Genomic DNA, 23,775 nt, shown 5'->3' with positions numbered 1-23,775 from the left:
TGTGCTATAAAATGGGACATAATCCCCCCAGACCTTCAATATAAATTGAGTTCCACATTAAGGTACCTTGCAAACTCCAGGGAAAGTATGTTTTGGTGAAGTTCCTGGAAGGAAAATATTAATTTAGGGAACGTACATGGTTTGTATTTTTATTTATTTATTTATTCTAGGAAAAGTGAGTTTTTGAATTAGGCCTACAGGTTGTTATTTTTTAAATACGACATTCAAACGAAGACTCTGAGCTTGGGATTTTACCCTTGAATTGTGAATGTAGACACTCCTCGATGCAAACTAAACAGTTAATATTTGAACAGCAAGGTGTGAGAAAATATCAATATAGTATCATAAGATAGAAGAATATCAGAAATAATAGAAAGGCAAATAAAAAAATGACAAAAGGGTATTTTAGCCAAATAACATTTTTGCTATGTCTCTAGAAAGTCTCTTGTCGGATAAAAGCAAGCTTATCAGGCAGCATTTTCTGAATGCGTGATTACCACTCGCATGAATTCTCGCGATAACTTTCTGTCGAGGGGAGTGTCAAATTCCAAGAGAGAGGAGAGGAGAGGGGAATCAGAGAGAGAGAGAGGGGCGCCAGGGTGAGTTTATAAACACTTCAAACTTTTAAATTCATTAAAGTTATGTATACTTCTCTTACATGTGACACACTTTCTGTCGCTCCGACTCATTTCGGTGCTTGTTGTGGACATGTGTTCATGTTTATGTAACTGTCAGAACTGTTAGTCGCAGCTTCAGCGTCTCATTCGGACCAACAGTCTCGCTGCTTTGCACTCAAGTGTCATTCCGCTAACCAACTAACTGCTACTCGGGGGCGGGGGGTTCATCCTCTTTAATGCCTTTTTAAAATGCACAGTTTGACTTTTGGCGTAGTTACGTTTGTGTTGGTGTGTGTTTGTTGTCAGAACGGAAAATGTTAGTATCGTTGTTATCACTCATTTTCAATGTGCGCTCGGCCTGTTGGCGACGCTAGCCACAGCAGCTAGCCATTAGGCTTCTTTTTTGCGAGCGCACAAAAAAGTTGATACGAAGCTTTGGACCAATAAGACTTGGCTCGTCGTTGTTATTGACAGGCTCCGAAAGCAATGTGCGAATGAGATGCGTATGACTGACACGCTGGTGACCAATTGCTGTACAGAATAGGCGGTTTGGTTACGGGAAAAGGCGGGGCTAAAGCGGTGAGCCAAGAAGGTAATGGAGGCTAAAAGAGAGAAACATTTTTTAAGAGAGTCAGCGCTGTCTGGAAGAGGGAACTAAAGTTTGAGTGGGTCCTTTGGAATTCATCTTGACCTTTTCGACTTTTGCAAGCCCGGATCTCAGCATAAAAATATCGCACTATCCGTGAATTGTAATTCTGACAGCAATTTGCGTCTGCAAGAGGAACCTCAAAAGAACTGAACGTCTCAGGATGCAGTGACATCCACAGCAATGCAATTTGAACTGTCGGACGCCCGACGATCCGTGTCCCCACGCATGTCAACACCTCAGCTAGGAATGTAGGTCATGTTTTTGGCACAGTTGTACCTCATTCCATCACTTAAAGGTGTTGCACTGAGGGAAAAAACCCCGCAGTTTCTTAAACTTCGCAAAATTTGACTCACTCTCAGAAAAAAAGCATGCATTTTAAGCTTTGTGCAACAAAGAAGGAAAGTCCAAGAATATAGAGTGGAGATGTGGGTAGAGTACCCGAAAACTGCAATCAAAAGTAGAGTAACAATATTTTAAGTAAAAGTAAAATGCAGCCATGCAAAAAAAGTGTTTTTTTTTAAAGAAGGTTAAATACTGATGATCTGATCAGAACATCTAATTTATTTAAAAATTATGTTGCAAGACAGAAATTTAAAGTTTAACAAAAACTAAACGATTACAAAAAACAAATTCAAGCACTTTACCAAAATTTTTTTCTGCATAAAATTGATGAAGCTAATATCTACAGCAATTAGCATACATAAAAGACCAGGCACTGCATACATATCATTTGCGCAGCAACGCTTGTGTACAAACTCAATCACTTTAGCATTTAAACTGTAGGCTTGTGTCTGGTTCTGGAACATTTTTGGTTAAAAGGTGTTCACTCTTCATTCAGTGAAGATACTCACAGAGAGTAGCCAGAGGTTTTACTCAAGTAAAAGTAAAAAGTGCACTGCAGGAAAAGCAGCCCTAAAAGTTTTTTTTTTTTTTTTTTTTTTTTACTTATTAGTTTTAACAAGTTACTACCCACATCCAAGTACAGACCAGAAAGCTAAAAAAAATTTATAAATGCAATGCATAATTTTAATAAAAAAAAAAATCATTAGACATAAAATTGCACAACAATAACAGCAAAGTTTAATTGTCGCTGCTTCTGTTTTAAAATATTACCATGCCTTTATTTTGCACTGTCCCGAGGGCTTGGCATAGATTTCAATTTTTCTTAGCCATGAAGATATGGGTTTAAGGTTACGTTTGTTCCATTTACTAAATCTTGTGTTCCCATTGCTGACATAAATAAATACTGGCTGCTGCACTCAGCCAACCACCATCCAGATCTCTAGTATCATCTGTGATCTGATACAAATCCATGTTGCTGTACTTAAAATGCCTTGTAAAAGTATTTTTACCCATTTTACATTTTTCAAATTTTGTCACATTAAGGCCACAGACTTCAGTGTTATTTGAGTATTATGTGATAGATCAACACTAAGTGATTGTGAAATGCAAGGAAATTATATTGTTTTGTAAAATGTTTCAGGAAAAAACAAAAACAAATCTGAAAAGTGTGGTGTACATATATGTCCAGGTGTTTGTGGAACCGCCTTAAGCTGCAATTACAGCTGCAGGGATTTAGGATTGTCTCCTCCTGCTCTGCATACATAAACTGATTTATTTTTTTATTTTTTTGCCCATTTTCTATGTAAAACAGCTCAGGCTCTCAGACAAAATGAATACATTCTGGAAATTTGCAAAGTTTGAAAATTAGGACATTTTGAGCTCTTCATTCCTCAACCATGTTTGCTGTGTCATGATGATGATGGATTGAGATGCTCAAAGGTTGAGAAATGTATTTGTGTATCCTAACACTGCTCCAGAAATGTATATTTAAATTGAATTACACACAGATGGACTCCATTTACTGAATTGTGTTCAGGTGCTATGCCACACTTTTCAGATTTTTGTTAAAAACCCATGTGTAGTTTTCCTTCCACTTCACAACCATGTTCTACTTTTATGAAGCGCATAAGAGTACACAACGTTAAACTCAATAAAACGGACGAAGTTTGTGGTTGTAATGTGAAAAAGTTTGCCAGGTACGACTACTTCTGCCAAGCTTTGCAACTTATTTCTGTTTTCCCTTCTGTCTTTCTTTACCTCCTTATTTGCTTGGTGGGGTCTCCCCTGTCCTCTAGCAGTTTAAGCTTCAGAGTCTCGCGTCATGGCTGCAGCAGGAGCTATTAATACAGTTTGTTTAGTCAGTTTCCTAGCAGGCAGCGTCAAACACTGCCTGGCTGTGGCTGATTATAGCTGAGACTTGTTCCCCTACACCTGCTGAGTTGGAGAAACCCAAAGTTGTGTGGGGTTGTTGGGGAGGAAGGTGGCGGGGGGTGATGGCAGTGGCTCAATGAGAAGGAGAGGAATCCGGGCCCTTCGAGTGCTTCCATGTCACCTTGGCTGAAAGGAGGCAAAAACAGGTGGAGTGTAATGAATATCGACGACGTGCATCGGCACCGCAGTAACTAGGAGAGTGATTGATTGTCTTAAGATTACTTCCAGAGTTTCCTCAGCGAGGAAAGACGCATTTACTGCAGCATTTATTGTTGTATGCACAGGAATTACGCAGAGGCACATATATTGCGTCAGTTTTTAGGGCTCTGACTTAATAAAAAAAATAAATAAATAATTTCAAATTGCAGCGTTGCACTGAAAAAGTGCTTTAATCGGGCCTAAATTTTCATCAAGGCAGCTCCCACAACAAACGGTATTTTCCGCTTTTGTCATTTGCGATTTATGAAGGACTTTCCACAAAATCAAATCCCACGTTTTAGCTCTGGTGCCAGTCAGCCAAGTTAATGTCTAGCATGTCTTTAGTAAGATGTAAACTCTAAAAATCTGTTCCCACTCCTGACGCCAGATGTGTCTGGTTCTCCACTCAGTCCACACCCTCGGTATAACGAGCTCGATGGAGTATCTCGTTTGCAGACGAATCCCTGCACAAATAGACTCGGTAAATTGGAGGCAGTTTGCGAGGCCCCCCTTCACCGACCTGTTGCCTCTGTTCGTCCTGCAGCAAACCAGAGTCTTCTGTCTTTTTGTCCACAGAGGAACAGCTGGTGCTTGCAAATGTAATGCAGCTTATTTTTGCCTCTTGAGAAGAAAAGGCCCGTTGCATGTTCGGCGCACGTCTTCCAGCACAAGGCTTCAGTAATCATGTGTTGGCTCAAGGGCAGCTGTCCTCAGCAGAGCGAGAGATGGCGGGGGGAAGGAGGAGGAAAATTTACTGACTTCAACACTGGGAAAACTTTCAGACATTTATTCCTGGCCAAAGTAATGAATAATATGTCCCATGCAAGAACGTTTGGCAACGCGGTTAACCCATATATTAGGTACAACAAGAGTTTATGTGGTCAGTGCCTCGGTGATATTAAAGGAATGAAATTTGATTCAATATTCTTCCCTTTTCAACTATTTGGGTGTCGGATTAAAACAGAAACCCGGAGAAGAGGCCCGGCTTAGCCGAGATCATTTAGGTTTAAACTTACCAGGGATATTTGCATCTGTATTACAAACTTGTGGTTTGTACATATTCTGACTGTTTTGCCTGTGGTTTAATACATAAAACCATACTATATATTGGTGGCAGCTGCTTTGTCAGTGGGACGGGATTGCATAATAGCAGCCAGACGTCACTTTGTGCCAGCTGAGAATGCTGAAACATTCATGTCTGCCGCCGGCCCTCTCCCCTCCCGTATTCCCCCTGATTTATCTCGAATGTTTTTTTCACTTAACTTTTCCAGTTTCTCTTCACGAGGAGTTTTGTCCAGCTGTGCAGGGCGGCACAGGGTGGAGTTGCTGATAGAAGTAGCAGCCGGCCGCGCTCAGTTTTAGCTTGGCATTACAAGAGGAGAAACCAAACGGGAGCTTGTGCATATTTAACTCTTTACAAGAGCATCCACTCAGAAGGAGCAGGATGAAGTGATTATTTTGAGAGCTGTGGAAAGTTGTGGTGTTTCCTGCGGATTCAAGCATCCACTTATATGCCAATTTTTGCAGTGTTTACAAATGATTTAGGATGTGATAGTAGGATATCCTGAAATGAGTTTATACACAATGACCTCGAAATAATTCTAGCTTTAAAATAATGTCATTTGGAAATTTTATTTTATTTTATTCAATGTGCAATTTATTTTTATTTAGTGCATTTGATTCAATCACTAAATCTGAACAAATTTTACATTACCAGCATTAAAGCATTGTTTTGTTAAGCTTTTTTTTTCAGCTGGAGGAAAGTAAAGGTCTTGGTTATACTTGACTTGACTAATATTTTCATAAAGCTAAAACAAAGGTTGCACAGACTTGATATCCAGAATAAATGTCAAAATGCACTTTTGTATTTTAATAACAATATAACATAGAAACAAGATGGAGTTGAATCTGAGGTGCATAATTACTGATTTCAATTCATAAATGTTCAGATTATCTTCTAATTTTGATTGTTTTACAAAAAATGTAAAAACGGGTAGTAATTGTTAAATGTTGTGCAACCTTGAAATAAGTTTGTGCAAAACCTAAACATTATTGTGCCTTTTTCTTCCAATTATAACTAAATAGTGCAAAAAAACAACATATTATAAAAGTTGCATACTGCAGCTGCTGATTTGTGTTGTTTTATAGAGCAACACATGTGAGAGTTTTCTGTGTTTAATCAATGGGGAGAAAAAGAAAATCACATTTTTTTGTTTTATTATTTGTGACCTGGTAATCAGGGAAAAATGAGAATTAATTGGAGCAGTCTTGCTTTTACTACATACTTTACATACCTCTATACAACAATATTAAGCAAATAACTAATATTTGTCTCGTGCTACTTCAACATGTCAAGTAACATAAAAAAAGAGGAATCTATTGTGTGAGTTTTTCCATTATTGTCTTTTAGCAAAAACGACTGAGAGCAAATACAATCGGTAACAATTTAATCCGTGAGAGTGTTCCTACTCTCTCTAAGCTTATACACTTTTGCTATAAATTCATAAGTAAGTTTTTAAAAACTAACAGCCTAAGACAGACGGCTGAGTTGGAGCAGGAGATGCTGAATCCTGGTTCGACGGTGCTGGAGAGGTAAACGGAGGGAGTGGTCATGAGAGAACAAGGGCTTGGAAGTGAACTTAGGCGAGGTTGAGCAAAAGGTAGCAGGGGAGGGAGCTGTGTTTGTGTAAACGCCGGCTGTCGCTCCTGACTGTAAGCAGCTCCTCATTGGCCAGCCACAAGCCCCTGTGCGTGAAGGAAATATCACCAGGGAAACTTCTCCTCGCTGCCTCTGTGCATGTTTTCCTCCGTGCCAGGATTATTTTTGAATAGCGTTCGGCTTCCTGCTCAGACTGAAGTCTACAAGCCGCAGCATCCCCGTTTTGTTGTTTTCGGGATTTGCCAGCTCTGAGATCCATAAAAGCTCGCTGCAATGTTCTCTTCTTCTCTCTCACAGTTTCATTGCAAGCTCTTTGCAAAAATGGGGGACGACAGACCTTTTGTGTGTAACGCTCCCGGCTGTGGACAGGTAAGACTTTTTAAAAAAAAAAAAAATTTCCCCCCACCTCCTTTCTTATTTGTGTCTCTCTACCCGTTTCTGCTCTTCCATATTTAATTGTCACCGTTGGGCTGAAAATGTTGTACTTGTTTTATAATTTAAAGCTGGAACAGATTGATGCTTGGGAAGAGACGCTTCCTTTGATTGGAGTTTGGCGTTTCTCCTAAAGCGCCAACATAAGCAAACTGTCTGTGATTTATGCAACACGTTTAATGAGCAACACGTTAGTAACATTCTACCTTGCACGCTCTGGTGGGACAACGCTGTCTCCTCCAGCCGTGACTCACTCCAAGCTCCAGTGAGCAATCAGAGCGCAGTTATTGTTTCAACCTGTCACTGCTGAGCGCCTGCAGACACAGTTTTGAGCCGAGGCAGTGACTCAGCTGACTGCCAGTAGTACACTCACATGCAGCTTACACGGTGTTCGGCTGCGGCTTTGGCTTAATATCGAAGGAGGAATAAGAAATGATACAAACTTTGTCATCGAACTTGTAATTGTTTAACACAGGAAACATCATGTCTGATCATTTAACTGCTGTGTTCTCTTGGGTGCGATATCCTCAGACTCTGTATTTAATTAAGCCTTCTTGTGTCTGAAGAAAATGCACATGTAGCTGCTAAAAGATTTAAGTCGTACAAGGCTTTTTCATTCTCTAGATTAATAGTTATCTGTTGCAAATGTGAACGTAGCTCAAACAGAAGTCATACAAACCAAACGATAAATAAGTCATTTGTTTGCCTTTGTTGTCATGCATCATGGATACACAAGGGACACATGTCTTTTCCCTGACAAATGTTACCAATGTAAATCAGTTCATATTTAATTAATGGCGTTATTAATTTAGAAGAACAGTTAAAACAGGATCGTGGCAGCTTCTCAAGGCAAAGCCGTGTTGATGACAGTGCAGGTCCGCAGATGTGGCTCTGCCAGCAGTTTCGTTTGAGTGTCAAACTAAACATGTCTGGAGTTGTGTTGTGGTGTCAAACACTGTGACACATTTACAATATCACCTCATCACCTCTCCCTGTGGAATGTAAGCAGATCTAGCTTCAAAAACATTGTCTTTTTGCAACTTTTCAGGGCCATGTGTCAAAACAAAGCCCATTATTGGTTTGCGGTTGCAAAGTTTTCGCCAGGATTTGAGTGATTTATATCAAGTTAATATCTAATCCACCATATCCGTCATCTTTTGGAATTTGTCGAGTGTAGGCGTAGAGGTACGTCTCATTTTTTTTGTTTTGTTTTATTTGGCAACTTTTTGTTAATTTTGGTGCTGTTATATTTAGGAATGCCTCAACACGTTTGGTCCTGCTATGAATTAGTCATTTAGCGTGACGTGTTGGTCAATAGAAAATCTCTGTTTGACATCTAAACAAAATAAATGACCCCTTACATGTCTTTTTTTGTCACCCCTAAATATTTCTGATCATGAATAATAATAAGTTCCTCTCATAAGGAAAACAAGCTATCCAAGTCTAAAATAAAACCCAGATTAATGATGCTTTGGTTCAGTTCTACTATATTGAAAGGTGACCTGTCATACGATACTGAAAAAGCACTCGTTTTGATACGGCATAAACCTTTTTTGAATTCATAGAGTTCTTATGAAAATGAGAAAAATCCAACCAATTGGATTTTGAAAATGTTTTTATTGTACTAATTAGGCTAAAATGTGGAAGTCATTTAGACAGTAACTGTTTTAAAGCGTTGCTGTCTAAACAGCATGCAAGATGACACTTAATGATCAGATGTGACCTGAACTGATAATTTTTCCCCCGTTACCTTTTCATACCTACTTGCCGCTGGACGTTTCTCTTCCTGTAGATGGACGCAGCTGATATGTAGTTGCAGGAGGAAACATATCCTTATCAGGGAACTAAGACAGGTGGAATATGCTTCTAACACTTAAACATATAGGGTTAGTTCATGCCATCCTTCAGTGTTTCAGATACAAGAGCGTCATTACGCTGTTTAGTCTCTCTCAAACAGCAGTTAGTCTTGGAGATGCTGCGCTGGGGTTGTGGTGCTACTCTGCTTTGTAGTCTTGGCTCTGTAGCACAACTAGCATCAGGACTTGTGGCATCATTCGGTTTTCTCTTTTAGTCTTCCTCATAGACAGTTTTTGTAGTTTTGACTACAGTTGATCAAAAAGCTCTTTTCTGGTCCTACATGCCATATTCCCAATGTTTCAGACTTCCACAACCGCTCATGTGATGCTTAGCATTTAATACTCAGCTATTAGAAAGAGGGCAAAATGACACACAGATATTTTTGTTGCTTTGTCTGGTTACATTAGACATAGAACTAACAAGATATTAATGTAAAAACATTGACAACAACAGTGAAACATGGGGGGCATTGTGTAGTTTTTGTCTGCTTTGCTTCTGGACAATTTGTCATTATTGATGGGACTGTGAAATTTGCTCTGTACCAGAAAATCCCAAAGGAGGATTTGTCCAACCATGAGTCTGTCTCTAAGATCAAGCTCACTGAGGTTGTGCAGGGAATAGACGGCTCTTTTCTTAAGATAAAACTAACAGGCTTCATTAGATAAGTCTTCAACCCTATAATTAGGGTTGTGATTTGAGGAAAATGTAAAATATTTTTTCTTATTCTTAAAGATGTGTTTTTCCTGTTTGTTTGTTTTTTTTCCATCTTTGAACATCATTTGCTTTATTTTAATGGTTTTTGGAGGATGAACACGTTCGAAACCTGACTCCACATTTCAAGTATCCCTTTGAAAATATAACAATAATATTTATGCTAAAAAAAAAAATCTAGAAATTTTCAATCAAACTTGCGGTGAAACATTGACTGTACGCCAGTAGCAGGTGTTAAAAGTTTGTCGAATCGGTGACACTGATCTTTTTAAAACGTTATCGTTGGGGACAAGATCCAACATTTGTGATGGATGTGGACATCCCCTATTGAATTAATTATTAAAGCAATACAGTGTCTGGCTGAAAAAAGAAATCGGACACTAGAAATAAATGGACTCATTATGAATTATTGTGCTTGTCCCTGAACATCTCTAAAAGTCAGAATTGAGACCTTTAATTGCAAGAAGTAGTGACTGGGAATCCAGAGCAAGTGACTTAACAGTTGTGATGTATGTGAGCCCCTACAAGAACAAAAGCCTTCCAGAAGCATTTGGATCAACTTGCAGATTGTCCAAGTATCTCTTGTTACAACATTTAATAATAAACTGGAGTAGTCATGAAGGGAAAATAGCTTGCATAATTATCAATTTAGAGTAAGAGACGATACATTTTTAGAGGCTAAAAACATATCGTAACCAGATACTTGACAGAAACATCCAGAAACTTTAACAAATAAGCCTAATGGACCAAGAGGCTTCACCGCCAACAATCTGTCAGATGTACAACAGGTGTAACATTATGCAACTTGGAGGCATCTCTGTGTTTACAAGAAATGGATAATTGAATATCATCTGAAGGTCCAGCAGCGATGTTACCCAAATGTGATCAGTAAATGGCGCCTTGTGGCGCAACAAGAAATAGAAGTAGAGGCAGGCAGCCAAATGACAAGAATTGCTCAGAGATGAAGAAAACTATTTCAAGGCAGAGCCCAGAACACCCACCCGTTATTGGACGTGATGTGATAATGAGTGGAATCAAAAGCTGAGTTCACGTTCAGCATGAACAGGACATATTTCAACATCCCCTCGTTTTGTGAGAATGAGGTCTCCACAAGCCAGAGGCCCTGCGGCAAGCTGTTTGTTTTTAAAAACTAAATTTTACATTTTATGAGCTTTTAGGCCAATTGCTGTCGTGGTTTTTATGTGCATTGGACATATAACACCCTTAACGGTACGTGATCTTAATGTCCAAATGCTGTTTTACTGCTGCCCTTTACATGCAACAGTTGTCTACCAGGAAAATCTGAATCCTGCCCGTAATAGAACAAGGGTGATTGACTTTTGGCTTTGGCCAAGGTTTTCCTCTCACCAAGTTAACCACAACAACAACAACAACAACAACAAACACCCTGAATTGGTGCCCAGTATTTATTGCCTCAGGAAGGTAATCCTAGCCTCCATTATCTTTGGCACGGAGATTACCTGGAGATAGTTTCTCCCACAAAATGTAGTTCTCGTTCAGAGGACAGAGACGGATGAGACATGTATTGGTGATGCTTTTTAGTCGGGCTAAAAATAAGGCTCCTGACACTCAACTGTGTTTCCACTGCGCTCTCTTGACTGAAGTCGCAACTGTAACGCAGTGCCCTAAAATAGGCTGCAGTGAATAGGCTGGTGCGAGAGCCAAGATTATTCCTCCTACGTCTCAGAGTGAATCACATTGCCACATCTCAACAGAAGACGCTCCGTGTCTCACAGGACGCCGGCCGTCCCTTCGTCTATATGTCTGATTTGTGTCCTGCAGTGGAGCTCCCGTAGCTGCTAATGTGATACCTGATAGGAGGTAATCCAATATTGAAGGGCCAGTCATAGTTTACATTATCCCTAAGCCTTACACGTGAACGTTGGTGACATCAACGAGTTAACTTAAATGTTCACTCCCTGCATTTTTACGCCATTAAATTCATTTGAAACAATTTCAGCTCTAATCCACGCTGATCTTTTATCTTTGTCCGGTAGTTTCATCTATGTAAGGTTATGTGAGCCCATGTCTTCAAGCTATTATTGGCCTGTACTTGCAAGAAACTTTATACCAAAGATTTGGTGTTCTTTGTGGGTTTTCCCTCATAATTTTTGCTCAATTGCCTGCATATGATGTGCTACATCTGTGTGTGATTATTGCAATTTGATTTCTGGATTACAGTAATACGGCCTGCCTCCTTAGGTAACAGTTACAATTATCTGCTGGCTTATTCACGTAATATTCTCGTGTTTCTTCCCCTTCTTCTTGTTCCCTTGCTGCAGAGGTTTACCAATGAGGACCACTTAGCTGTGCACAAACACAAGCATGAGATGACACTGAAGTTTGGACCAGCCAGGACCGACTCTGTTATAATTGCAGGTACATTTTTTTTGTATAGCATGCAGTATTTTTATAAAGCCATTACTCTTCCCTTAGTTTTTATATTCTGCTTCCCAGCACCCAGAACTTTCTTTTTTTTATCATTTACAGTGGACTTTATGGCTTCTGAAGGTCTTTTTTTTATTCTTAATGTGGCTTCTGACCATTTTTTTAGATTATTATTTGCAACTAGCCATTACAGATGAACAAGCATTGTGTCATTTGATGTTGTCCTGTAAAATGTCATAAGAAATAGTCATACTGCAGTAATGGCAATAAGCTCTAATAAGATTTTTACCAAGACAAAAACTGATGGTTTGATTGGGATTGTTGCTTTTACTGATTGAGCTATTTCCCCCTCCCAATGCTGCCATGACCAATCAGTGCTGTGATTACCTTTCAAAATGTGATTTAATGTTATTATAATAGGGAACAAGTTTATTTTTATAGCAATATTTTTTGTGAGTTTTTAGACTGTATTGAAGAATAGATGAATAGCCAAAAGGCTGGAGAGAATTGTTTTTTTTTTATTCAGTTTTAGCATCTTCATTATAAGTACAACATATCCTGATTTCAGTTTTAAGACTAGATCAAATCTCTCCACTAGCCTGTATATAAATTTAACATGAAAAGGCTCCTAAACTCAAGGAATTCATTATTGTGACAGGCATGCACAACATGTCACAGATTTATCTTCATCGTAATGTCAGTGTGTACATTATTATTATTATTATTGCAAATCTATTTAGCTTGCAATATATATATATATTAGTTAACCCACAGAAATGCCATGCTTTTCACTGTCTGGGCCTACAATTTTATGAAACCCAAATCAGAATGACATTAATGCTGCGTACTAAAGGATTTTCTTATTTATTGCTCGTCATATTGTACATGCTTTCCTGGTGTCATGCAGCCCTAGTCTTCAGTTCACTTGTCAAAGAATCAGCTATAAATGTTGTTTTTGTCAATTTTTTTTTAATAAAAGAAGGCACTAGTAAAGATAGTTTGTTCCTATTTCTTCACAATCTGCACTTAAAGCTGACTTTGAACCAATAAAGTTACTCAAAAATATTAATCAGTTTGGCGAGAATGTTGCCTACCTGTGCAGTGTATGTAAGAAAGGGTCAGAATGAGATTCTGATGGTATAGCTTTCAGTAAAAATATTACACACTTTAATGTCTACGTTAGTTTTTAACTTTTGCAATTGCTTTTAATTAAAATAGAATATGTTTTTCTTACTGTAGCTAGTTATTGTTGCTTATTTTCAACGTGATGGAGTTTATTTATAATATTAGTTGGTAACACTTTATTTGAAGGGGGTTGAATAAGACTGTCATGACACTGTCATAAACATGACATAACACCTGTCATGAACATCAATAAGCCTTCATGAATATTTATGACTGTTGTCATAAAGCGTCATTAGGTAAATTATGACACTTTTAATACAAAGTTGACATTATTCAAAATGTCTTTGTTATGACAACTTGACATGAACCAAGAAATCATTACTGATATAAATTTGTTATAAAAGTATTACTGATTGCACTTTAAAAACTAGGTAACTTTATGTTATTAAAGGTAAAGTTTAAACAGTACTGATTTCCTGGTTAATGTCAAGTTGTCATAACAAAGACATTTTGAATAATGTCAACTTTGTATTAAAAGTGTCATAATTTACCGAATGACACTTTATGACAACAGTCATAAATATTCTTGAAGGCTTATTCATGTTTATGACAGGTGTTATGTCATGTTTATGACAGTGTCATGACAGTCTTATTCAACCCACTTCAAATAAAGTGTTACCTAGTAGTTTAATGTTATTTTTTATTTTTATACATGGACACAATAAGGGACTGAGAGGAACACAAGGGAGCATGTTGACTGTCCTCTATATTGTGTAATCCTGCCAATGATTCACAGATAAAATGTTTGTCAGCTGAAGAGTTTTTTGGCTCCGTGGGTAGAGTAGTGGTGTTGCAATCCAGAAGTTGTGGGTTTGATTCCTATTTTGTCCTCTGCCACGTGTTCTCATTAATACGACTAGAATAGTTCTTTATATATTCAGTCCATTTACCAGTTAAATTAAAATAAAAAAAAATAAGATCTGATCAAGTCATGTAGTGATGCAGTTTAAGGTGTTTTATCTTAAAAAAAACAAACAAACAAAAAAAAAACGGTTGTTTCATGAGGGTTTTTGCGTCTGAGCCACAGATTAAAATAAAGCAGGTTTAAAAAAAAGTTCTGCATGATGTTGAAATACTGAACTGGAAATTATGCACTTTAAAAAAATAAAATAAAGAAATGAGTAGTGATGCAAGACCTTTGCAAAATTATTGAAAAAAAAAAAAAGAAAACAAAACTCAAAAATGTCTTTATCGTAGCTGCTAGGAGTTAACCAAGTGTGATATTGTTTTAAGTCATTTCCTTCGTTGTCGTTGCTCTTTCCCAGATCAAACGCCTACCCCCACTCGTTTTCTTAAGAACTGCGAAGAAGTCGGTCTGTTTAACGAACTCGCCAGCTCCTTCGAACAAGATGACGAAGACAAGAAGGCGAAGAACTCTGTAAGAAATCGACATTGGGAGGACGGCCATGACGGCTTTTTTTCTGTTGCGCTAATGTTCATCTCTGCATGCATCCCCAGTTCAGACTGGGGAAATTTCCTACATACTCCAGTGTACTAAAAAAAACCCCCCTCATCTTTACTTCCCTCTTTCGAACTCAGTTGCTGATTTAATCAAAAACTACAGTTTGAAATTCCTGTGTTGCACAGTTTTTTTTTTTCTGCATCATTAGAATTTCAGTTATTGCAGAAGTTTGCAAGTATAGTTCTCAGTCGATGCATTGGTTGTTCATTGCACTGAATATGGATTTTCATGAAGCTCACTGTGACGAGCAGATTTGTATAATAAATGCCAACTTCCCTTTTTAATGCTTTATTATTCTGTTTTTTTTTTTTGTTGTTTTTTTTCTTTGTCACATTATAGCTTCCTGCAGCCAACTCTGTGGCTTTAGACATGAGCCTGCAGACGCCGTCAGATGTGAAGGTGAAGCGGGAGTCACCTGTGGAAGTCGACTCCTCACCTCCAGGCAGCCCTGAATCGATATCTGGGAAGTCGGACAGCAACCAGGAGCCAGTGGTTAGAGGAAAGGTGTGAAGGATAAAAAATAAAAAAAAACAACAAACTAATTTATCACTGCCGCTTTGGCTCTACAACATTCAGTTCTAAATGTATTAATTCCATTTTCTGTAAAATCCTGTTCTAAATATATTGAATCGTTTCTCTCTTAGGACACACCACCAAGGAGTTCAGCTCCAACTCCAACTATTGTCCGCCCAGGTTCTCTTCCACTACACTTGGGCTTCGATGCCCTTCACCCCACCATGCCGTCACCCACCTCCGTCATCACACAGGCTCCGCCTTCAAATCGCACCTTGGGGTGAGTAATTTTCAGCCGTCTGCAGTTCACTAAAAATATACCAATGATAATTTGATGATATCCAACTTGGACTTGCTAATGCTGATTTTAGCTGGCGGTTGTTGCATTGCACTGCTACCAGGATTTCACTAAGCAAATGAGTATGAGCCTTCTACTGGATATCCAGTTATCTTTTAGCTGGCATCAAGCTGTATAACCCAAATTGATGCAATGAGTAACTGCTCATTTCTTAAGCATGTTGAAAAACGTAGCTCATGTTAGTGGAAATAGATGCTCGTCTGTTAAGAAGGGTCGAGTCTGCAGTTACAATTAGCATCAAATTGGAGATGGAAGCTGGTGGAGAAGAGCACTCGGCTCTTCTCCACCAGCTGAGTGCAAAGTCAGAGAACTGGAAGGGCTTTAAACTGGTAGTTGACAACAAATGTGATGTTTTTCTCTCCTGGCGGGTTTTCTTCTGGCCTCTAACTAGAGTTGATTAGTCCATTGGATCGCCTTCGGACACAATGTTTATGGCCTTGAGCCGGGTTCGTTTTTTTTTTTTTTACTTTTAGGCCTGATAAACTCGACTCCCGTTGTCAATACACGACTGGTGAAAAATTTATGCAACACTGGATGGAAATAAATCTTGTGAGTTTGCAGAAGCTTGTTTAAAACAATGCCACAGAAAATAGCATAATCAAAGCTGAAGGCCATATAAAGTAATATTGGTGTGTGATGTTTTTTTTTTTTTTTTTTGGTGGCAACGTTTTTTTGTCCAAGCATTGTATAAAATAACAGAAGAAGAGCATCCGGTATATTTTTCTCAGCCTTCCAGCTGTGAGACACAAGTGATGATTATTATTTTGGGGTCAGAAACATCACAGCTTGTTTAAAAGAGCGTAAAAATGATAAATGGACTGAACTCGTATAGTCATACTGACCACTCAAAGTGCTTTTTATCAGAGCTGCATTCATCCACTGATATGCTGATTGGTCAGCAATTTGTTATTGAGTGCCTTGCTCAGGGGCACATGGATGTGTGGCTGGGCTCCGTCCCTCAGCTTTCTGAGGGACGGAGCTCCTGACTACTCTGCTGACTGAGCCAGAGTCAGTCATATCAGGGTTTTACAATTTTAAAATAAAGACAAAATGATTAACAGGGTTTTCCTGCATACTCTAGATAAGTCTGGAAATGAATTTAGGCATTTTTGATTTATATTTATTCTGATAAGCATGGGAAAAAAATCTGGAAATGCATTTATATTTCCAGACTTTATTCCCTCCTTTGTCTAAATGTTGTTGCCTTCCTTCCAACCTGCTTCCTATCCTTCCTTTTATTGTGTCCAGCCTCCCTTCTTTTCTTGTATTATTTCTTCCTGCCTTGTGCCCTCCTTTGTTAGTCGTTATTAGTTTTTTTTTTTTAAATTGGGTAGTTCTATATGTTCTATAAAATACTGCGTAGGAACTGAGAACTTTGGGACACTTAATGTGGAAAAGTCTGGGAATTTTTCAATATAAAATGTGTCGAATCCCTGAGTTAAAGAGTTGTTTTTAGCTTCTTATTACTACTAAAGCTGCAGTATTTTTGTGTATTTCCTAGAAAATGTAAATCGCTACCTTAACCACAAAATATTGAAAAGACTCAGTGTTTCCTAATGAAGCAGGTACCCAGATAAACAAACATATAATTAAAAAAAAAATAAAAATAACAAAAATATATCGTAGAAAATGTTTCTACATGCTTAACAATGAACTAAAGATGTAATATTTTACTAAACAAGAAAGTAGTCTGGATCAGCCTTGATCCAGACTACACCCAGCAATAACCATAGGGAGTCGGTCACTTTTTAGTTAAGTTTATAAAATTCATTAAAAAGAGCTTTTTTAAAGTTATCTCCTCTAAATGTTATCTACAGATTTTAATTTCAGTTTCAGTCTAATCTGCATATCTGACTGTTTTTGTTAATTATTTTTAACCTCTGGTTAGTTGTGGATAACCAGAGATAAACACAGATAAACTGTGTTGAACACTGATGACAGGAAACATTTTAGAAAACCACTTCTGAATTGTCCATTGGTGCTTTCTTATTGTAAGTCTATTGCAATTTGCTCATGTGTGTGCTGTTTTCAGAGTACTTCACAAATGTACTGAAAAACCCAGAGTGCCAGCTTGTTTAAGGAATGACGGGTTTTTTTGTCTTTTATGTTTTGTCTAGTTATGTTTGACCTTTAAGAGTTCCCTCAATATGATACAAGGGTTAATACTTCTGCTTAAAAGGATGACTGCACATTAAAAGCAATTCATGCAAACTTCTCCTTTTTTCCCCTCTTGTTGTTTCTTAATAGTTCACCAACTAGCCATTACCCAATGATGATGCTTCCCACTGGTCAGGCTGTGCCTGTGCTCCCCGGTCCTGTCCAGATACCCTCTGTCATTAATGTAAGACAGACCAGCAGTATGTACAATGTCATCGTTGGAGGGAATAAGTCTGTTATGTCTTAATTTATGTGCATTTATGCATCATGTCTGACTCCAGCTGGCTCGACCCATGTGTATGGTACCCAACATTCCTGGAATCCCTGGTCCTCCTCTGGGAGGCAGCAGCAGCGGCTCCAACTCCCCCTCTGGCTACAGCAGCATCCACTCAGAGGCCAAGATGGTCAGCACTAAATTAGCTCTCTATTTCTGTCTCTTTATCTCTTTTTCTTGTCTGCATCCTTACCCTCCAGACTTGGTCTGCTTTGCCTTACTTTGTACATCATATGACTTTTTACTGCAGTAACTTATTTAACCCTTTCATGCATTGCCACAGTAGTTGCTGAAAAAGTGAAGGCTGCTGCTTTATTTTGGCATTTAAACTAATTTGAAGAGCAATAGTTTCCATAAAAGCTTTGGCTGTTTTATTCGTGCCCAGAAAGTTATTGTTGTTGGATTAATGTGCATGTTGTGACTGATAGGTTTTTATACCTTATTGACCAGGCTCCGTTGCCAACAGGACAATAGGGGATCACAGTGCAACATCATAATAATCGAGTATCATCATCTGAAACTTTTCCCAGGGACATGCAATGCCTCAAGAACCAAGCCCCGATTAGATAGATCACCATGTCACATGAGTGTGATGCAGAAAACAAACCTTTTTATATCCACTCCTCAGAGAATTGTTGCTATTCCCCCTATAAATAAACTTGCATCACACAGCTCACCTTTTACATCAGTGGGAACAACAACTTGCTTCAAACTGTCTAAAACGGGAGCTGGATGTGAGTTATTATGTTGAGTTATTTTTTTGAAAAAAGCCTTAAAATGACTTTCCAGGGATCCTATTTTTTTTCTTTGCTGATGATGGAAAGCTAGCTGAATAGTGGCTTATCCACTGCTGGATCTCACAAAATAATTAAAAAAAAAAAAAAAAATTACACCCTTCGGTCTTACTTCTGCTTTGTGGGGATGTCAGTAAATGACATCACAGGACACACAAGTATCAGGCTGATTGGTGAGCCTTTTTGCAAACAAGTGACTTTTGACAGATTTTAACTTAAGCTCTGAATTATTCAGGTTTCATTAGAGTAACAGAGGTTCAACCTCACAACTCTGAGCTGGAGTTTGACTCTGTTACTCAAACTACAATAAATGGCAACACTGAGTTAAATGGTAACACAATGGTATATTTCTACTTAGATTTTTTTCCATTTGATTTGTTTCCACTGATGTTCGGCTGTGATAAAATAAATACATCCCGTGTTCTGCTATGCCTTGTTATCATTTTCAGCTCAGAAAGTCGATGATGTGCTCAGAGAACTCTGATCAGGGGCATTATGTCTGTTGCTTTAGGGTAGATTTCAACTTGATTGTAAGTAAAGATTTTATCTTGTAGGTGAATGCCATTTAAAATAAATTGGTGTGGCTGGAAGTTTTGGAGTTAACATGGACTTGCTGCAGTAATTTTATTACCTCAAAGCATGCATTTTTATACCCTCTGTGTTTTGATCATGTTCACAACAGTAGTGCCACTTTGCTCATAGTGTCAGCTTGGTATGAGAGTGCAACTTCCTGTGTTTGCCAGTGATATCTCCCTTTTAACTGTTTCTCCCCTGTAGCGCTTGAAAGCAGCGCTGTCGCAGCAGAGCCCTTCGGGTCAGAACTTGGGATCCATGGTGATGGGCAGCAGCCCCATGGTTCCTCAGAAGGCAGAGCAGAGCCAGCTGCTTGTCCAGCATCCGGACGCGCCTTCGCCTGCACAACCTCAGGTGTTTATGTCGGCTCCTGCTGCTGTTCTCCATAGACTTGAAACTGAAAGAAAACGGAGATAAAAATTGATCTTGATCGATTGTGAAGGCTGAATAATCTTTTGAAGTCATCAAAACTTGCAACCAAGCACTGAGATGACTGGAATGTGTTTTAGTTTTAAATACTGAAACTGTGAGTCAAACTTCCCTTTTCTTTCTTGTCTTTCTTCCGCTCCCCTCGCCTGTCTGTCTGTTTCCTTTTGACCTCTTGCCATCTTTCTCCCTCAGGTATCCCCAGCACAGCCTACAGGTGGGCGTCGACGGCGGACGGCAGACGATGACCCAGATGAGCGACGGCAACGCTTCCTGGAGAGGAATAGGGCGGCGGCATCACGCTGCAGACAGAAGCGCAAACTGTGGGTCAGTTCTCTGGAGAAGAAGGCCGAGGAGCTCAGCTCTCTCAACGTCTCGCTGTCGGTGAGTGGGCTCGGAGTGGGTGGAAGAGGACTGAAGGCTTGTACTTTTTCAGAAGTTTAAGTGCTGCAAGACTTAAATCTTGGAGCAGGTACATCTGTTTAAAACCCCTTTAAACAAAAAAATACATACATGAATGCTCAGCTGTTTCAAATAATGGATTCCAGTGGTGCCATTTTATTTTTTATTTTTTTCTTATGCAACATAACCCACAAATGAAGCATGACGTTTGATGTTTTTTGTTCCGTTTCATTTCAGAACGAGGTTTCTCTGCTGCGAAACGAAGTGGCACATTTGAAGCAGCTGCTGCTCGCCCACAAGGACTGCCCTGTCACCACCCTACAAAAGAAAACTGCATACTTAGGTACAGTCCAGAAGATGTGTGGCATTAATAAGTTTAAATACTAAGCAGCCTATAAACGGATACTTTATTCACACGCGTTAAAAACTGACGCGGCCAATATTTGACTTTTCACCCATGGGTTTCGAAAGGCTGGAGTGCTGTGATACGAAGAGGACAGCACAGACTGAAGTGTCATTGAGAGCGGCAACAAAAGAGAAACAGAGGACGCGCGTGTTTGAGGCCTTGAATGTTTGCAGGATATTATCAGAGAGCATCACTGCACCTGACCCACACAGCCACATCCCCAATGCGCAATAACACAAATACAAGCTGCATGTGCACAAAGGACTTGCCGGACATAAACAACAACTCCTCAACACGCCCCTGGCAGTCAGTTTCTGACCCACACAAATATGACACGCGAAAGCGATTCACACGAAAACGATGCACCTGACAAACCCCAACGCACACGACTCAACACAGGTGCATATATATTGTATTTGTTAATTATAAAAAAGGAAAACAAAACCTACCCAATTTGACTTTCCATATTCAGGCTCTGCGTCTGTGCCATTTGGTTCATTTTTACTCTTTTTGGCAAACATTTCGACCTGACTTAGCTGTTTAAAAGACTCGTTTTTAGTCATCTTCACTGCACAGTCGCATTTAGCTTATGGAAAAGCAGCAGCCACCAAATAAACAAAAGTAAGGTAACCAATGAAATCTTTGTTTAGCATGGACATGTCCCACCCACACAGATGTGCATAGCTAAAGACACAAAGGACAATGTTTAATTCTTTTCCCCACAATTTTGTTAATAACAAAGTGAAAAATATCAAATGATTAATATGAAACATTTTTAATAACTCACAGGGAAAACCTCAATGCGCGCACAACTTCTGGTGAATTTCTGACAGAATCTCAGACATATATTTGCTTCGTTGCAAATAACAAATATCCATATTATTTTGTCATAAATTAGTGCATACAGTTTTCAAGCCTCGTTTGTCCTGTGTTGCTTTTTTTTTCTCCCTTGCAGCTGCAGAAGAGAGCCTAAAGGAAACCTCTGAGCCTACAGGGTCCCCGGCTCCAGTGATTCAGCACAGCTCTTTGGCTCCCAGCCCCTCTGCGATTCAGAACGGCCTGAGCACGAGAGCCGCGGCCGAGGCCATGGCCATGTCGGTGCTAGCAGGAATGGGTCAGCAGCACCAGAGGGTCGAGGGTGGGCCCTCGCACATTATCATGGCTGCACAGTCCCAGTCTGCTGGCAGATGATGAGCAGCGCCACCACTGGCCCAGGCTTGGCTCGCCACCCAGGGATAGAAAAGATTCCCACCATCCACAGCCTTTAGGTCCAAATTTCACATCTCCCGCTACCCTCTTTCCACATCTCCTCTTTTGATCCTCCTGTGGAGCCATCAAGCTGTGGCCTGGAGCTCAGCAGCAGCAGCAGCAGCAGCCGCAGCCTTCTGGGAACGGACTGAGACTTTTGGGAGAGCTTCCTGTTAACTTTGCCATAAACTACAGGGGCTGGACTCCGATATCCCTTCCTCTTTGCCCTCCTGCTCATCTCCCCTCATCCTCGGTGAATAAGATGACCTTCTCACCAGGCTGCGAGAAAGTGCGTGGCGTAATCTGCCGTGATTATGAACTTCCTATATGTGCACAGTTTCAAACCCACAGGAGTTGCATAAACGTTGTTGATCAAATCAGATCCAGCACACAGGACTTTATGCTGTTTTCAGCTGGGAATAGTGCCTCGTGCCCCTGGACATTAATCATCATGCTCGCAACCCACACGCCCGTCGCTGCATATCGCATTCATCTTCAGCTCAAAAGACGCAACAACTTTCCCCACTTCTGACGATCAGCTTCAGCTTCCTGCTAACGGTTCTGCATCAATGTGATCTGATCACGGACCCAAACACCTTTCCTCATTTACCTCCTCTTTATGTTTAAGACATATTTTAACTGTGTGTGATTGTATACTTGTGTACAGCAGAACGTGAGTAGTTGCTTCAGATTTGACACATTGTTAGCTGTGATGTTTGCATGTGACTTTTCCCGAGTGGGTGTAAAGTATGTGCAGCTATCTGATTTGGCATATCATCCAATATCAGTCTCTAAAACCAAAAAGGATTAGATTTTAACTTCAAACAAGTTTTTTTTTTTTTTTTTTTTTCCCCCCCCTAAAATTTTCATTTTAACCTGAAGGGAATTTATCTTCTGCTGTCCGCCATGTTTCCTTAAAAATCAGGCCGACCGTTCAGCTAGGTTGGAAGTTGCTTTCCTTTTTTTTTTTTTTTTTTTTTTTTTCTTTTCTTTTTAATTTTATATAAAATTACTCTGATCGCATTTCTGTGTGGGTCAAGGACTTTGTGTTATTTTCACACTTTTCAGGATGGCGGATCATCCTTGCTGCTTGATGGAAGTATGATGAACCCTTTTTTAAAGTCGCTGTGCTCTTTACCAAACCTAAACTAAGCCATAATCTGAGTCTCCAAAGACCACCTGGTACTTGTTCTGAGACAGGAAGTAGTCCGACTGTTATTTTGTGTCAGAGTGACAGAATCTAGTCTATCACTACTTGTTTCTTGCACACACACACACACACCCCTAAAGATTTTAAATTTTTTTTTTTTTTTGCCTTAAGATCACATTAGTGCCTCTAATATTTCTTCTTAAATGTCTAAGAAAAACACACCCTGGTATTACTAAACAATTTTTACTTGGAGAAATTATTTCGCATCACCTGCAAATCTGCAAATAACTTACTAAAACTAAACTCAACAGTTTTCTTATACTGTGTCAGCAACTTACTGTTTTGAAAATGAAGAATTGGGGGAAATACTTTACTTGTACTTGTCTGTCATCTGGTGGAGAAACGGAGAAAATATATTTTCTAGTAAAAGCTTTAAGAACAGAAACATCTAAAAGGTTTGACTAAAAATCTATCCAAGATACTCAACTAAGTACCAATAATTCCCCCGCCCCCCCATAAACACAGAAATGACACGCTTTTCCTGTTGTCCTCATGCACTTCTGTTCTCCTTTTTGCCTACTATGGCCATATATTTGCAAGATACTATATTTGAAAAGCAAGATATCTCTCTGTCATTATGATACTTTAATATGCACTAAAATAAGAGTGTATTGTGGCTTAGTATTTCTCTTCATTGGGTCACGTTTGTGCAGCTCTTTTGTTTTTCAGAACAGAAGTTTGTTCATGACAATTTTGTAAAAGTCGTACTGTAGATGTGAATGGGGAATTTTCTCACCAACTTCAAAACGTCATGCTCAGACTGAACCTCTCATCCTACAGTCCCAATGGCGACCTTGGCATTTTTTTTTTTTGTTTTACCTGTTGGCGCTATATTTAGCCAGCAGTCCCATATAGATTGTTTATACGAAATAAAAATTTTAACTAATATAGCTCTCATATTTTTGTTTCATTTGTTTGATGGGCACCTTTTCTGTCATTTACTGTTCTTTTATTGTTGTGT

General features: G+C 39.2%; 1 protein-coding gene across 3 annotated transcripts; it reads left to right on the top strand.

Annotated features, from left to right (window-relative positions):
• The first annotated feature begins 510 nt into the window (after positions 1 to 510).
• On the top strand, positions 511 to 22,965 carry atf7a (activating transcription factor 7a). Of its 3 annotated transcripts, XM_015038039.1 has the most exons (12): positions 511 to 599; positions 6,695 to 6,766; positions 11,701 to 11,797; positions 14,257 to 14,369; positions 14,793 to 14,957; positions 15,098 to 15,246; positions 17,572 to 17,665; positions 17,763 to 17,885; positions 19,327 to 19,476; positions 19,744 to 19,932; positions 20,188 to 20,293; positions 21,312 to 22,408. In XM_015038039.1, the coding sequence occupies exons 2-12, from the start codon at positions 6,719 to 6,721 to the stop codon at positions 21,545 to 21,547; spliced, it is 1,470 nt and encodes a 489-aa protein (XP_014893525.1). In that variant the 5' UTR covers positions 511 to 599; positions 6,695 to 6,718; the 3' UTR covers positions 21,548 to 22,408. The 3 variants fall into 3 exon arrangements, with proteins under 3 accessions (XP_014893525.1, XP_014893524.1, XP_014893526.1); XM_015038038.1 differs by lacking the exon at positions 511 to 599 and having other exon boundaries at positions 6,449 to 6,766; XM_015038040.1 differs by lacking the exons at positions 511 to 599; positions 21,312 to 22,408 and adding an exon at positions 22,673 to 22,965 and having other exon boundaries at positions 6,453 to 6,766.
• The last annotated feature ends 810 nt before the right edge of the window (positions 22,966 to 23,775 follow it).

The sequence above is a fragment of the Poecilia latipinna genome, unplaced genomic scaffold, assembly GCF_001443285.1.
Source record: "Poecilia latipinna isolate Pla-1442-1.1 unplaced genomic scaffold, P_latipinna-1.0 Scaffold426, whole genome shotgun sequence".
Lineage (NCBI taxonomy): Eukaryota > Metazoa > Chordata > Actinopteri > Cyprinodontiformes > Poeciliidae > Poecilia > Poecilia latipinna.
This window is presented reverse-complemented; position numbering and strand designations above follow the sequence as displayed.